General features: G+C 41.6%; 3 protein-coding genes across 5 annotated transcripts in view; 1 reads left to right on the forward strand and 2 right to left on the reverse strand.

The window, feature by feature from the left end:
• Positions 1-1,190, forward strand: part of hdhd2 (haloacid dehalogenase-like hydrolase domain containing 2) — an 11,525-nt gene extending 10,335 nt beyond the window's left edge. For both annotated transcript variants that reach the window (XM_019874078.1, XM_019874079.1), the window contains 4 exons: positions 392-557; positions 710-760; positions 840-903; positions 984-1,190. In XM_019874078.1, the coding sequence (XP_019729637.1) occupies positions 392-557; positions 710-760; positions 840-903; positions 984-1,087 (385 nt within the window). In that variant the 3' untranslated portion in view covers positions 1,088-1,190. The remainder of the gene's footprint in view (positions 1-391; positions 558-709; positions 761-839; positions 904-983) is intronic.
• On the reverse strand, positions 1,144-8,954 carry katnal2 (katanin p60 subunit A-like 2). Of its 2 annotated transcripts, XM_019874074.1 has the most exons (16): positions 8,289-8,954; positions 7,493-7,563; positions 7,213-7,379; positions 7,086-7,122; positions 6,806-6,902; positions 6,617-6,715; positions 5,884-5,919; positions 5,362-5,439; positions 4,830-4,928; positions 4,194-4,257; positions 3,981-4,099; positions 3,594-3,685; positions 2,618-2,728; positions 1,755-1,917; positions 1,573-1,675; positions 1,144-1,481 (listed from the first exon to the last, which is right to left on the reverse strand). In XM_019874074.1, exons 1-16 carry the CDS (start codon positions 8,337-8,339, stop codon positions 1,342-1,344), a joined length of 1,527 nt encoding a protein of 508 aa, XP_019729633.1. In that variant the 5' UTR covers positions 8,340-8,954; the 3' UTR covers positions 1,144-1,341. The 2 variants fall into 2 exon arrangements, with proteins under 2 accessions (XP_019729633.1, XP_019729635.1); XM_019874076.1 differs by lacking the exon at positions 8,289-8,954 and having other exon boundaries at positions 7,486-7,564.
• Positions 8,955-9,060: 106 nt separating this feature from the next.
• sigmar1 (sigma non-opioid intracellular receptor 1) lies at positions 9,061-12,760 on the reverse strand. The gene is made up of 5 exons (XM_019874080.1): positions 12,490-12,760; positions 12,294-12,345; positions 10,829-10,977; positions 10,529-10,621; positions 9,061-10,149 (listed from the first exon to the last, which is right to left on the reverse strand). The coding sequence occupies exons 1-5, from the start codon at positions 12,632-12,634 to the stop codon at positions 9,920-9,922; spliced, it is 669 nt and encodes a 222-aa protein (XP_019729639.1). The 5' UTR covers positions 12,635-12,760; the 3' UTR covers positions 9,061-9,919.
• Positions 12,761-12,962: the final 202 nt, after the last annotated feature.

The following is a 12,962-nucleotide window of genomic DNA, read 5'->3' on the forward strand; positions in this document are numbered from 1 at the left end:
TTTTTTTTTCCAGGAAAAAAAACGCCATTCTATACATGGTCTTATTTTTCGGCTAAAAACGCCTTCCAAAACACGGTCGTTTTTTTCGGCTAAAAATGCCTTACCATCCATGGTTGTTTTTTCGGCTCAAAAAGCCTTACTATACATGGTCGTTTTTTTCGGCTAAAAACGCCTTATAGATGGTCGTTTTTTTCAGGAAAGAAAATGCCTTATACATGGTCGGTTATTTTCGGGCTAAAAATGCCTTACTATACATGGTCGTTTTTTTGGCTAAAAATGCCTTATAGATGGTCATTTTTTTCAGGAAAAAAAATGCCTTACTATACATGGTCGTTTTTTTTTTCGGCTAAAATCACCTTCCCATAACGTCATGCCGATTTCTGTCCCTCAGACTGATTCTGGATGGTGCTCCACTCTTCGCGATCCATAAGGCTCGCTACTATAAAAGGAAAGATGGCTTGGCCCTCGGCCCCGGACCCTTTGTAACAGCACTGGAGTATGCCACAGACTGCAAAGCTTCTGTCGTGGGAAAGCCTGAAAAGACATTTTTCACACAGGTTGTTTTTCCACCATCCTCCTGAAGCTCTTTTGTACATGTCAAATTCTACCTTTCCAAACACGATTAGTTTTGAAAGTCCCTTTGCATAATGCACTTTTCGACTGAATCATACCAGATTGTGTTGATGTAACAATATTTCCTTCCATGCAGGCACTGGCTGATTTGGGGTGTAGCCCAGATGAAGCAGTCATGATCGGAGATGTAAGCATATACTCACTTCAGCAAAACCGAATTGACTTCATTTCAACCACGTTCCAGTTTGGTTTGTGCTTTCTCATAGGATGCCAGGGATGACGTCGGAGGAGCTCAGAGTACCGGAATGTTGGGAATTCTGGTCCGAACCGGTGAGATGAACATTTTCCTGTGACGTGGTATTGTCGCTCTCGCTGTGATGGGACCTGAACTTGTTCTTATGGGGTTACAGGTAAATACCGACAAGGAGACGAGAATAAAATCAACCCTCCTCCTCACATGACATGCGACACTTTCCCAGATGCTGTTGAGCACATCCTTAAGAATCTACTATAATGTTACCTGGTTTCGGATATGCAGGTCCTGGATGAGTGCAACTTTGTGTCATCATGTACATAACGTGTGATTTATTATGATGGTGCATAAACAACAACAACAACAACAACAAAAGTTCCATTGATATGTCGTGGGTGCCTGTCTGCTTTTTACCATCAACGCTGATCCATGTAATGGGAAGTCAACACCAGGTAAAATGTCTATGAACCAAGCCAAAATAGTCCAGCAACTATGAGTGAATGAAAAGCGGTCGATCAGACGGATTCAAAGTCTTTCTCCCAAGCCGTATGTTTCTCCATCACGCCGCTGACCGACGGCTTGGTGTGTGCCAAGACTTCCAGGAAGTCCTGCGTTGTCACGGTTTCCAGCCGGATGGCCGGCATGCGCGTGTCCCCTGCAGAGAGGGGAAAAGTTTCAGCCAATGCCGGACATGCTAACCAATGTACCTGCGTAGGTGTCTATGAAGGGAACTCGTCTGGTCTTACCAAACCGATTTGATTCCAGAGCCTCAAAGATTTTGCGGACTTGTCTCATGGCGGCCTCCTTACACACCAGTCTGATGTCAGAGCCAGAGTAGCCCTTCATCTCCTGCCCAACAGCAGCACCATTAGACGACCTTGTTTGATTTGCTCGATGACATCAACACATGAAATATGGATAGACTTACCTGGGCCAGAAGTTGATAATTGAGCTCAGCTTTTAGCTGCAGCTCTCCCGTGGAGCTGACAGGAGGCAGCCAATGAGCGATCATGTCTTGGCGGGCCGGTTCGGGAGGAAGACCAACCAGAATCCTCTTCTCCAGTCTTCTCAGCATGCCGTGGTCCAGTTCCCTGAAGGAGGCTTTCAAATGTGAGGCTCACAAAGAAAAACAATAGTTATTCTGTCACCGTTGCTCTTGATATCACAATAATAAAACTATTTTATATCTAAGCTGTCCACTGTAGTAGCCACTTAAAGGGTTAATATAATAATATATTTCGTAATATTTATGAATTAAAAGTTTTAGACCCAGCAACAGGTGGATTTTTTTTTCTGAAGTGACAGAGCCGTGAATGACAATGCATGGTAAAATCTGCAATGCGCAAGCTTTTATAGGTCAAAATATCTCAAATGTGCGCGCTAAAAAAGCTTAAAAAATACATTTCGGGACACATAAAGCCATCTCTGATTCAAAAGTTGACCATATATTAGTTGCATGAAAAAACATCTGGTGGTACTTTAAGTAGCAACAACCGAAGTCCTGTAGTTTGACTTTGTAATCGCTTGTATGCAGATTGTTGGCTCTTGCCCACTCATCAAGTGTGAAATTTTACAACAGAGTAAAATCTTCATCAAGCTGCCTCTGTCAAGAAATGTGTGTATGTCCGGCATGTGGGCAATTGTTTGAAATTCAAATTTCCTTGTACAGTTTATTAAATCCTTACACAATAAGGAAGGGATGGGAAAACAAACCCTAGCACCTATCTTGGTTTTTGAACATGACTGGATGCGATGCAACTATTAAGTGTGGAAATAGTCATTGATAATTACCAAGGCAGATTGGAGGCTGCCAGTACAAAAACCAGGTCCTCTGATCTCGCCAGTCCATCCATCTGGACCAGCAGCTCCGCCTTCAATCTTCGACTGCCCTCATGCTCACCTCTGAAGACACACACACACACACACACACACACACACACACACACACACACACACACACACACTCGTATTGTTACAGTAAATAAGTGTACTTCCATGGAAACCCTTTGTATCACAGGTGTCAAAGTCAAGGCCCGGGGGCCAGATCTGGCCCGCCACATCATTTTATGGGGCCGCGAAAGCAAATTAAGTATGTCAACTTCTATGATGCTTGCGAAAAGCTGAACTGAAATTTTAACATTTATACTGTTTTTGTCATATCTAATCCATTACAACAATATTTAAACACGCTATTATTCTTGACTTCTGATTTGAAAACAAGTTCTCCATCAAATTGTTGTTCACTGTGTGTAATATGTGGAGGTGGTTAAACCTTTACAGTGTACTGTTTTACAAAATTCATAGTCATAACGGCCCTCCGAGGAGAAAACGTCACGACAATGTGGCCCGCGACAAAAATGAGTTTGACACTCCTGCTTTATATCATGATGTATATACCCATCTTTTTATTGGTAGTAGGGCTGGGAAATTCATGGATTTCATTTGATATTCGCCCCTGTCGCAAATATTTCCTGAACGTTCTTCTTCCCGCAATGAAATCAATTTAGTAACGGCATCATTTTCATATTGTTTACCGTTTGACAAGGGAAGTGCCTGGCGGAAGGCAATCGCGCAGTCACTTGCACTGAACATCACTAAAGTGATTCATGTGATATGTTGGAAACTTTCAACACGAAGCACGTGCTTCCAATCTGAAGAAAATATTTGATTTTTAAAGCCTTATATACTGTATTGTAACGAAGCACGGCTTCTCTGGTCTGCTCAGAACGACATTGGGCAGACGTACGTTCAATTATGTAACACTTACACTATGTTGCTTCCTCTCTGGCCCATCATTGATTCCACCTCATCCAAGAAGATGGTGGAGGGTGCGTGATACCGGGCTAACTCAAACAGAACCTGCAAAAAAGAAGATGTGACTCAATTGAACGATCACGTGAGAGGGACACACAAAACACGTCTACAAAACCCGCAAAATGAGCTCCAATACAAGAGCTGTTTTGCATATTCCAACTTGACAAATGTTCAATCCCCACATGCCGAATGCTGCTTCTAATATTTTGGGTCATAAAATGATGTCCTTTTGAACACAATTGTCCCAGTAAAGGAAAAATATTTGATGCAACTCTTGTATTAGAAGAAACGATGATGCAGGTGCACCTAATTTTGTGACCGGTGCCTGTTGAAGACATACCCTGACCAGTTTTTCAGAGTCTCCTCTCCACTTGCTCACCAAGCTCGATGCCGATATGTTGAAGAAGGTTGTCTTGCATTCAGTAGCCACCGCCTTGGCCAGCAGGGTCTTACCCGTACCTGTAAGTCGGGGTTCAAAGCAGATGAACTAAGTTGGGATATTTTGAGAATTTAAGCATTTCTTACACTTCAATTAAAGTTTTGTTTTTTTTACCAGGCGGTCCGTAAAGTAACAATCCCTTCCATGGAGAAAGGAGTCCTTTAAAGAGCTGGGGATACTGTGAAGAAAAACATCGCATGTCAGAAAACGTGTGTGGCAATCACAAAGGGCAGCGATACAGTATTCCTGTTGTATTGGGTGGGGGGCTTGGGGTGGGTGTCGATAACAAATACATACATTAGTATGAATCGCAGGTGATAAACAGGGCCCTGTGTGAAATCACCAAAGTGACCTTTTACCCCAGAGAATGAATAGTAATGGAGACAGAATGTGGTGGCGGGGATGTTATTCAATAAGGGAAGAGCTGCAGGAAGGTAGAGGGACGCATCGGTCCTCATCTCGTTGTGTAAATGTCAAGAGGATGCAGACGACCTGATTTGATGTCATCGCATCCATCAGAAGCATCAGCGCTGATAACATCTGGATTTGTGTGGATAGAAATTCGCTGTGAGGTCCGTCCCTCATTCCACGTCTATCCATCTATGTGTGCGTTGCCATATTATCTATCCCGCATATAGATTTAATGTCAGCCTAACGGACTGGCCAGGCCCTCCCTTTTCGCCATGGCTTTTAAAGGAGATGTATTCAGAATCGAAGAAGGGCGAGTGCTGAAATAGCAGCGGGTCACACCTTAATGGGATAGACGATGGCCTCCTTGACTAATCGCTTCGCATCCTCCAGGCCAATGATGTCCTCCCATCTCACGTTGGGGTTGTGCAAATAGATGTCCTATCAAGGGACAAACAGACACATGGAGAAGGAGTCATGCATGTGGAAGCTATCGGCTCGAAAACAGCCACGATGGATAAAGAAGTACCGACTTAAAACCTTAAAAGTTGGACTTCAAAACCACACCCGAGACAAAGTAATACAAATATGACAGCGAGCGTTTGAACTTGAGTGTTATCAACCATTAGGGAAGCCGTTTTTGGCGAAGCTCTCTGCTTCACTCTAGTGTACAGCCTTTGGTATCACGGCATCACATACTAGAGCAAATATAGAGTCCCCCAAATTTTAGTTGCAGTTCACATCATGATAAAATACAGTTCTACACCGCAGCAAACCAAAGTAAGACAGTAACGATCATAAATTCAGGAAAAAAAAATCTTCCTAATTGTGTGTGTGTGTGTGTGTGTGTGTGTGTGTGTGTGTGTTGTAGTACCTTATGGATGATTGTGGCGAATTCTTTCATCTCACCACTCATTCCTGAAAAACCACTGAGGGGCTTCAGAAGACGCTCCTGCCAACAACACAAGATCAAATTTAGAAGATGGGCGAGACTTCTTGGGATTGTTATCATTTTATTATTTTGTGTGCGAGAGGCAAAAGTTTGCACTTATCTTGTTGTGTGTTGTTGTGCATCACAAATAAAACTCATATGTTGTGTTTCAAGGCAGTAAGATCAATCAGTGGATTTGATCACTAAGAACACGCATGGCTTGTTTCTTTGCTTTTTTATTTTTAGGGTGGGGGTCCATACTTAATAGCGTGGTTATGAAATTTTGGACATATCAAGAATCAAGAACAAAAAAAAAAAAGCAGATCATTATTAGTGATCATTAGTGATAAGACTATGGTACATTTTGATTTAAATACAAATTTGGGCAATGCTTTCGGCACATGAACAGAATGCCATGGTAAACAAAGGACCCCCTGTATTATATACTAAGTTACTGTATGTTACCTCTTGTTCGCCGTCTCCTTTACCTCCCGTTTGGCCCTACAACACAACATGTGCACAGTCTTTAATACACCTCCTGGGAGGAAAGTACAGTGTATGACTATCTGGAGGGGAAAAAAAGAGCTACTTGTCCCACTTTAGAGGAAATGTGTAGTTGAGAGCATCTCAACACAGAGAGGACAGAATATGGAACACAGACCTGTAACAGTGAGGCAGACATTCGAGACACGTGCCCCACTGTGACAACGGGGAAAAAAAAAAACGTCCATATTTTTCGGACTATAAGGCGCAATTTCATCGAACAGGTCTATTTTTGCATATTTTCTGATATAGGGCGCACTTGTGTGATAAAGCAAATTACTGCACATTAAGCGAAACATTCATACATAAGGCGCACCTGATTACAAGGCCCACTGATTTTTTTTTGGAAGAAAATTAAAATATTTTTTAGTGCGCCTTTTAGTCAAAAAGTAAGGAAATACTGTAAAGCCCCGCCTCCAATATATCCCTTATACTTTCTGCAGTTGAGTAAATAAAGACCGCAACCCACTGCTTGAATAAATACGGTAATGGATGCTTTAAATATCCAAATGTAATGTAAATCCCATTTGACCTAAATCAATGCCTCAACACTATTATTCCACATTTAATATAAAGCAAAACTGAGATGTAATCTTAATTATATTGCCTCCCTGACAGAAATGTTAACAAGTCATAATAAAGTTATAATGAGCACCTTCTTGGTCGTGGTTGCTCCTCCAGCTTGTGCAGAACCGATAGGAGAAACACTGAGAACGAAGTCTGTCAATTCTGGAGGACAAGATAAACCATCGCCCTGGGAGGGGGGAAAAAAGGGTGATTATCATAAAAAAAATAAAGAATCTTTCATTTACAATACGATATAAATGTTAGATGGATCCCATACATTTGTGTGTGCAGGAGCGGAAGCGTTCCCTCTCACTTCTCCAGCAAGGTTTTGGGGCAGGATTTTGGGGAGAGGCTTCACGACAGAACAAGCAGCCCTAGCAGAGAAATGGTGGGGAAGGATGTCTTTTCTTTTTTAAAAAATAGAATGAGCTTTTAATTAATCCCATAAAATGGGGGAGGGGGAGCACCAGTTCAACAGCAGCAAGACAAGCAAGGGGGCAGGACTAGCGTGTGCGTGGAAAAAAAATAAATAAAAAACTTCTGAGTTCCACACTCACCTCTTTTTTCCACCACTTTTCAAAATTCTGCTTTCACCTTGACGGAGAACCGAAGAGACACGTGATGATGCCCGTTAATAAACAGGATGGGATTTTTTTTAGTGACACTTCTGTTAAATTGTGTCACCTGGTTCTACGACTTTCTTGACAAGTTTGGGATATTTCTGGAACTTGACGTAGTGATAGCTCTCGTATTCCATCAACACCATCTCCAAATCGACATTTTCACAAACCTCAAACTTCTTCACACTTCCATTCATCTCCTGGTCCAAGGCCACCGCTGTGGTCACATAGCTGTTGGATAGACGCACAGCACCTCACTACTGATTACTCTGTTTACGTTTTGTGTCTCACAACTTGCTGTTAGTTTAAATAAATGTTTAGAGTATACCGAACTCACTACTGACCCTTGACTCATCAGATGTTGGTGAATTAGGATGAGAAGGCTCTTCTTCCTCATTTCAATCCTCAACTCATCCTAGTAGACAAACACATAAGAAAGCAGTAGAAATATAACAAGAAATAAAACAGTCACATTCTCTCAGTCGCACACATTTGATCATGTACACACGGTTTCTTTATTTTTCTGCAATTTAAGAGTTGTATATTTTGTATTGTTTGTATCCTTGATCTTAATTAGTTAGTCTTTGTTGTTTCTGTATTCTTAATTGCTTAGAATTTAATATTTTGTAAAGAAATTATCATTATCATACTATCGTGTTTTAATGTTATCAGTGTGGGTGTGTGCGTCAATCAAAATACAAAAAAACAGCGTTGGGGAAAAATACGCCTGAAATGATGCTATGATGCTGATTAGTGCATTGCTCATAAAAAAAAAAAAATAAATTATTGCAGTTCTCCTCTGTGTACTGGCACTTATCGCCAGTGGAGGGCGACAAACTACCATAAATTACGCTCCCTCGGCCAGGGTAACCAGGCAACCAGCGAACGCCAAGAAAGCGTGAAATACAGCACCAGATTCCTCCTCTCGCCCAATAAATACTACAGTTCAAAAAAACAAAAACCATTAGATTCCTCGGATAATGAGGGCCAAACCATATTCCCCCCCCCAAACTAAACATTAGCGTGAAGGTATATCTTTACATTCTTCGTAAACCTTTTTCGAATGCAAGCATGAAAAAAAGAAAACACTTGGCCTGTAAAAGTACGACAGTACACGATTAACAGTGAACATTGACTTACCGCCTCTCGGGCTTGATTTGAATACTTTGCAAAATTGTAAGACACGTCCATTGAGCCGGAAATATATTCGTATTTGTCAAGTGTTTTTCCGATGAGGGTTCAAGAGAAATTGGTCTGAATAGCCCAGTGGGTAGTTCGTCCCTCGGGACACTCCGTAGTTAGACTTCCTCATTATTTGGGGTATAATATGGCAACCTTGCCACTGTGTATGTAAACGATGAATGGACTAACTTCAAATCGTCACTAACGTTTGAATACGCGTCCTCCATTGTTTCAAGGCGTGCGGCATTAATTGCATTTTGCGTCATTTTATATGTCATGGATAAGTTCCATATTTGTCATTAATGTAGCCCGTGCAAGTGTACGCTTATCGCGAAAGTATACCGAAATAAATTGACCAGATATTTAATCGAAATGACAAGTCTCAATGTAAAGCTGTCTTAATTAACGTTCGCAAGATGTCTGAATCTGTGTATATGTAAATTTAATATGCTATAATTTAATTATAAAGGCCATATTAGACAATTCGGGAAATACTGAAGATGCATAAAACTGACCACATAAGCATTAAGTATGTCAGACTACGATTAAAAAAAAACATTACTTTTGACACATCAACATCATTACAATCTCAAACCATAAACACATAAACCTTGCAACTGATCCAGAGATGTTGACTTGTAATGAGCGATAGGGTTGGTCAGACATGGGAAGAATTACAAAAGATTGATATTGGTTTCATCAATGCTGTTGGAATAAACCACACGATGAATACATTTCCAATCCTGTTTATTCTCATAATTTGTATATGTCCCCATCAACAATTAAGGTTGAATTATTTTTCATTCCTTCATGACTTACAAGAACCACATACTGTACAGTGTGAAAACTTCCGAGTTATTGAGAATGTATTCAGTTAAAAATGTCAACATGAAATTTAGAGATTATGGTAGAAATTGATTGAACCGACAAATGTTTAGGATACGAATATTAGACGTGTGGCAGGTTTTCAAAAACGATTCGTTCAAAAAGGTAGTCCAGAAAGACAGCAATGAAGGGATTCACATAAAAATCACAACGCGCACAGTATCTTCATACAAAGTAACAAGACATAACATCCCAGCAGTACTTATGCAATATTCAAACGTTAACAGGAATCACGATATTCAACCACCAAATGAGGTTTCTTTGATAACAACGGGTCATGTATTACCCTCAGAAGAATGTCACATTCAGCAAGTGCTTGGAAGATTTTTGAGCCTCGTTTCCTAACATCACAGCCGTTAGACAATTTGTTTTGTTAGCACCGAAAGGCTTCATTGTCCGTGAAAGCAGCTTTAAAGGGGAACGCTCTCATAGTGTAAGATTGCAAGGAGCCTGTTAGTGTAAGATTAATGTAGAAAGGAGTGGCTACATTTTTTTTTTTTTTAAGTCCAGGATCGGTATTAGTGTTGATGCCGTTTACTGGATTCTCAACTCAGGCATAATAAAGGATGTTCTTTTCTTTTGCTGTAAAAACAATCATCTGGCAAGAATGTACTCCCATGCCGGACATCGAAGACAAAACATCACATCAGTAGCCTGTGATGTCACTGTCCCGGTGCAGGTGTGTAAGTGTCCCAACTTTACTTTTAGAACACTCCGGCCTCAGCGAGCATTGTTCCCGTCTCCATCAGCAAGGATTTGCCATAGACTTTAAATGTGTGAAACAAGGTGACAAAGTCCTGGGTGCAGAACAGAGTGTCGGCCAGAGCTATGCCCAGTGTGGACGGGATGAAACCTCGGCCATACTCAACCATCCATGTCCCGGCGGTCCACTGGACCCCTGCAGCCTCACCCATCTGGTGCATGACAGTGTCACCTTTTATATAGGGATAAAAAGGTCAGTCAATGTTGTTATGGTTTTTATGCAAATTTTTTTAATGATATTGTAAAATAGAACATAGCAGCATATCGCTATTATACCTAACAATAGAGCACGATCAAAAGTTTTGTCAGAAAATACAATTTTGTCATGCACCAACTTTGCTGCTTCAACAATTTTAACATGCTATGACAATAAATCACATATGTGCAGAGTAAATATTGCAAAATAAATGTTGAACTTGAAGCAAAACCATTGAGCGACCCCCCCCCCCCCCCCGCCAGCTCTATTAAATACATGGCACTTGAGTCGCATTCTGGTAAATAATAAACACAATTAAAGAAATAGAGTACAAGAAAAATCAGCTTTTGAATACCTGGAGAGAAAATTTCACTCTTTGTGGTTCCCTCCTTCCACCTTCTGAAGGAACCAGAGACAAGGGTGTCGGAAATATCAGCCCAGTAACGACCTACAGATAGAGAAAAATCAAACTTGGTGTTTTCACAAGCCCATCCCCCTAAAATTCTTTAAAAAACCCCAAAACAAAACCAAAATCTTGGCATTTTATTTTGAATGCCTCAGGTCTTTGTGATCTTTGACCATGACAAATTCAATAAACATGATCCCTTTCACAGTTCTGAATGTGATAAACACACAGACCTCCCTTTGTCCTCACCTGAGTGTCCTGATGTGTCGATCGCAGTACCAAAAAGTATCACATATTCTGTGAGGGAACTGTGGAGGACACAAATGGCACCCATAAAGCCTCCAGCGTTCAGAAACACCCACTGCAGGTCTTCATCTGGCAGGATGTGGCCGGGATATCTGGATTAGTTCACATTGGATTAGCTACATATTAAAGAAAACAGAAGATGAAACTTCCTTTTTTTGTATGTGTGTGATTGTCTTCAAATGCCAACATAGTCAGATTTTTCTTATGTAAACTGGATGCCTTGGTGCAATGAAGGTTGTGAAACGCAAGGTGAACAAATAGGGGAGCGGAGATTTGTCAAAGAAGAAGAATCTGCGCTTGGTGGTTGCACCTTCTCGGCAGCACACGTGTACCAGCACTGATTTTTTTGAGTGGGAGGAATGTCGGCGCCATTTGACTGTCGTTGCCAGACAACCCCGGGGCGATTGTGTTTAGCGCCTGTAATGGGCAGCATTTTCACAGCCCGGCTTTGTTCAGCGGAAAGGTCGGTGCTGTTGGACAGTCTGCGGCTGGATGGATGCATGGCTTGAGGAGCCGACGATGAGAAGAAAGGAGCGTCAGCGCAGAGCGCCGATGCGTATGTGGAACTGGGAGTCGCGGCTTGGAATTGAAGCGGATTTACATGGGACAGGAGATGAGAGCACATCTCTTTTTCATGAATGGACGCTACAGCTTCTTGTTGCTTTCAAACCTAGCTTGTAGCAGACATGTGCACATTTTCAGCATGACGTCTCTGATCCACTGGTGAAAAGGACACTTTGATTCGTTTCAAACAACAAAGGGTATGCAGGAAAAGTGGTTAAGATTGCACGACTGTCTGTGTCTTATGTGTTGTGTTGTATTATTTTGTCATTTTATGTGAACTGTTCTTTTGATGGCGCCGCGGGCACCCGCAGCGGCTCCTCTCGTTGTCTTAGCTGGTTGAGAGGGAAGAATTTTCATCTGTGCTGTTTGACAATAAAGTTGTACTTGACTTCACTTGAGATGGGTGTGTCTTTTTTGTTTGTTTATATTTATTTGCTACTCCATTGAGCTGAACATGATGTCTGTTAGAATCAAACATTTGCCACCGTTAATAATGCTTCACAAGGATAATACTGTAGTGTGAGTGTGTTTTTTTTTGCAGTAGTGTAGAATTGCACTTCTTCACACCGAGTTATTTATAAATTACCCTTACACAAGGTAGCCGATATTTGAAACAGCTGTCAGTAAGAAACACTGCAGTTTTACACGAATGTAAACTAAAAACTACACGAATAAGCATTGTTTATTGTTTTTGCCGTTTGACAGAGGTCTTGTTTAGAATTCAAATTCGCTTTCGCGAGTGTACTTAATGTACTCAACATACATTTACAGAAACTCAGAGATTCTAACAGTAAGCAATAATTGTGCATGCTTTGAAATATTCATCGCTGCAAAAGTGCGTTACCTCTTCCTGAGCTCGACGACCAGTTTCGAGAAGGCCTGCTCGTGGTCCTGTCCTAATAGTACAACATGAACAATGAGTACGGAAGGCAAGGCAACCATGCAAAACGCGCCAGCGCGGATCAGACACATTTATGTGACATGTGAGAAACATCTGCGTTTATCTTGGCTGCTCTTAAATTTTCAAAGGTCGAACTCACCCGCGTACTGTTTGGCCAATTTGGCGATGTCGTCGTGGGTGAAAATGTATTGCTTGGTGGCCATCCAGTGCCTCAGCAGCAGGACGGCAAGGACAATAACGCCAACAAAGACTAAGAGTCGAAAGCAGGAACGGAATAAGGCCATTGTTGACACAACAAAGAAAGGAAAACAAAAACAGACAAGGACGCAGCGACAAGATGAGAAGCTCGAAGAACGGCAAAGCAAGGCGCGACACCCAGCGCCTCCACAAGCGACTGATGGCTACTTCCTGGTTCAGCGGAGGCGGGACGTTACCGCTGAACCAATCAGATCATGACGTCGCTGTACGTTCCATTCAATGGCGCCTGTGGGGTTTGCGTTTATCCACAAAGCCCTTATTTAAGGCTGTGTTTTTATTTCTACTGGTACTTTCTGTTTAATGTCGAGGATATATTAAATAAATGTACCACTGATTCCCGTCTATATAGATTGT

Source organism: Hippocampus comes, unplaced genomic scaffold (genome assembly GCF_001891065.2).
Source record: "Hippocampus comes isolate QL1 unplaced genomic scaffold, H_comes_QL1_v1.1 scaffold101, whole genome shotgun sequence".
Lineage (NCBI taxonomy): Eukaryota > Metazoa > Chordata > Actinopteri > Syngnathiformes > Syngnathidae > Hippocampus > Hippocampus comes.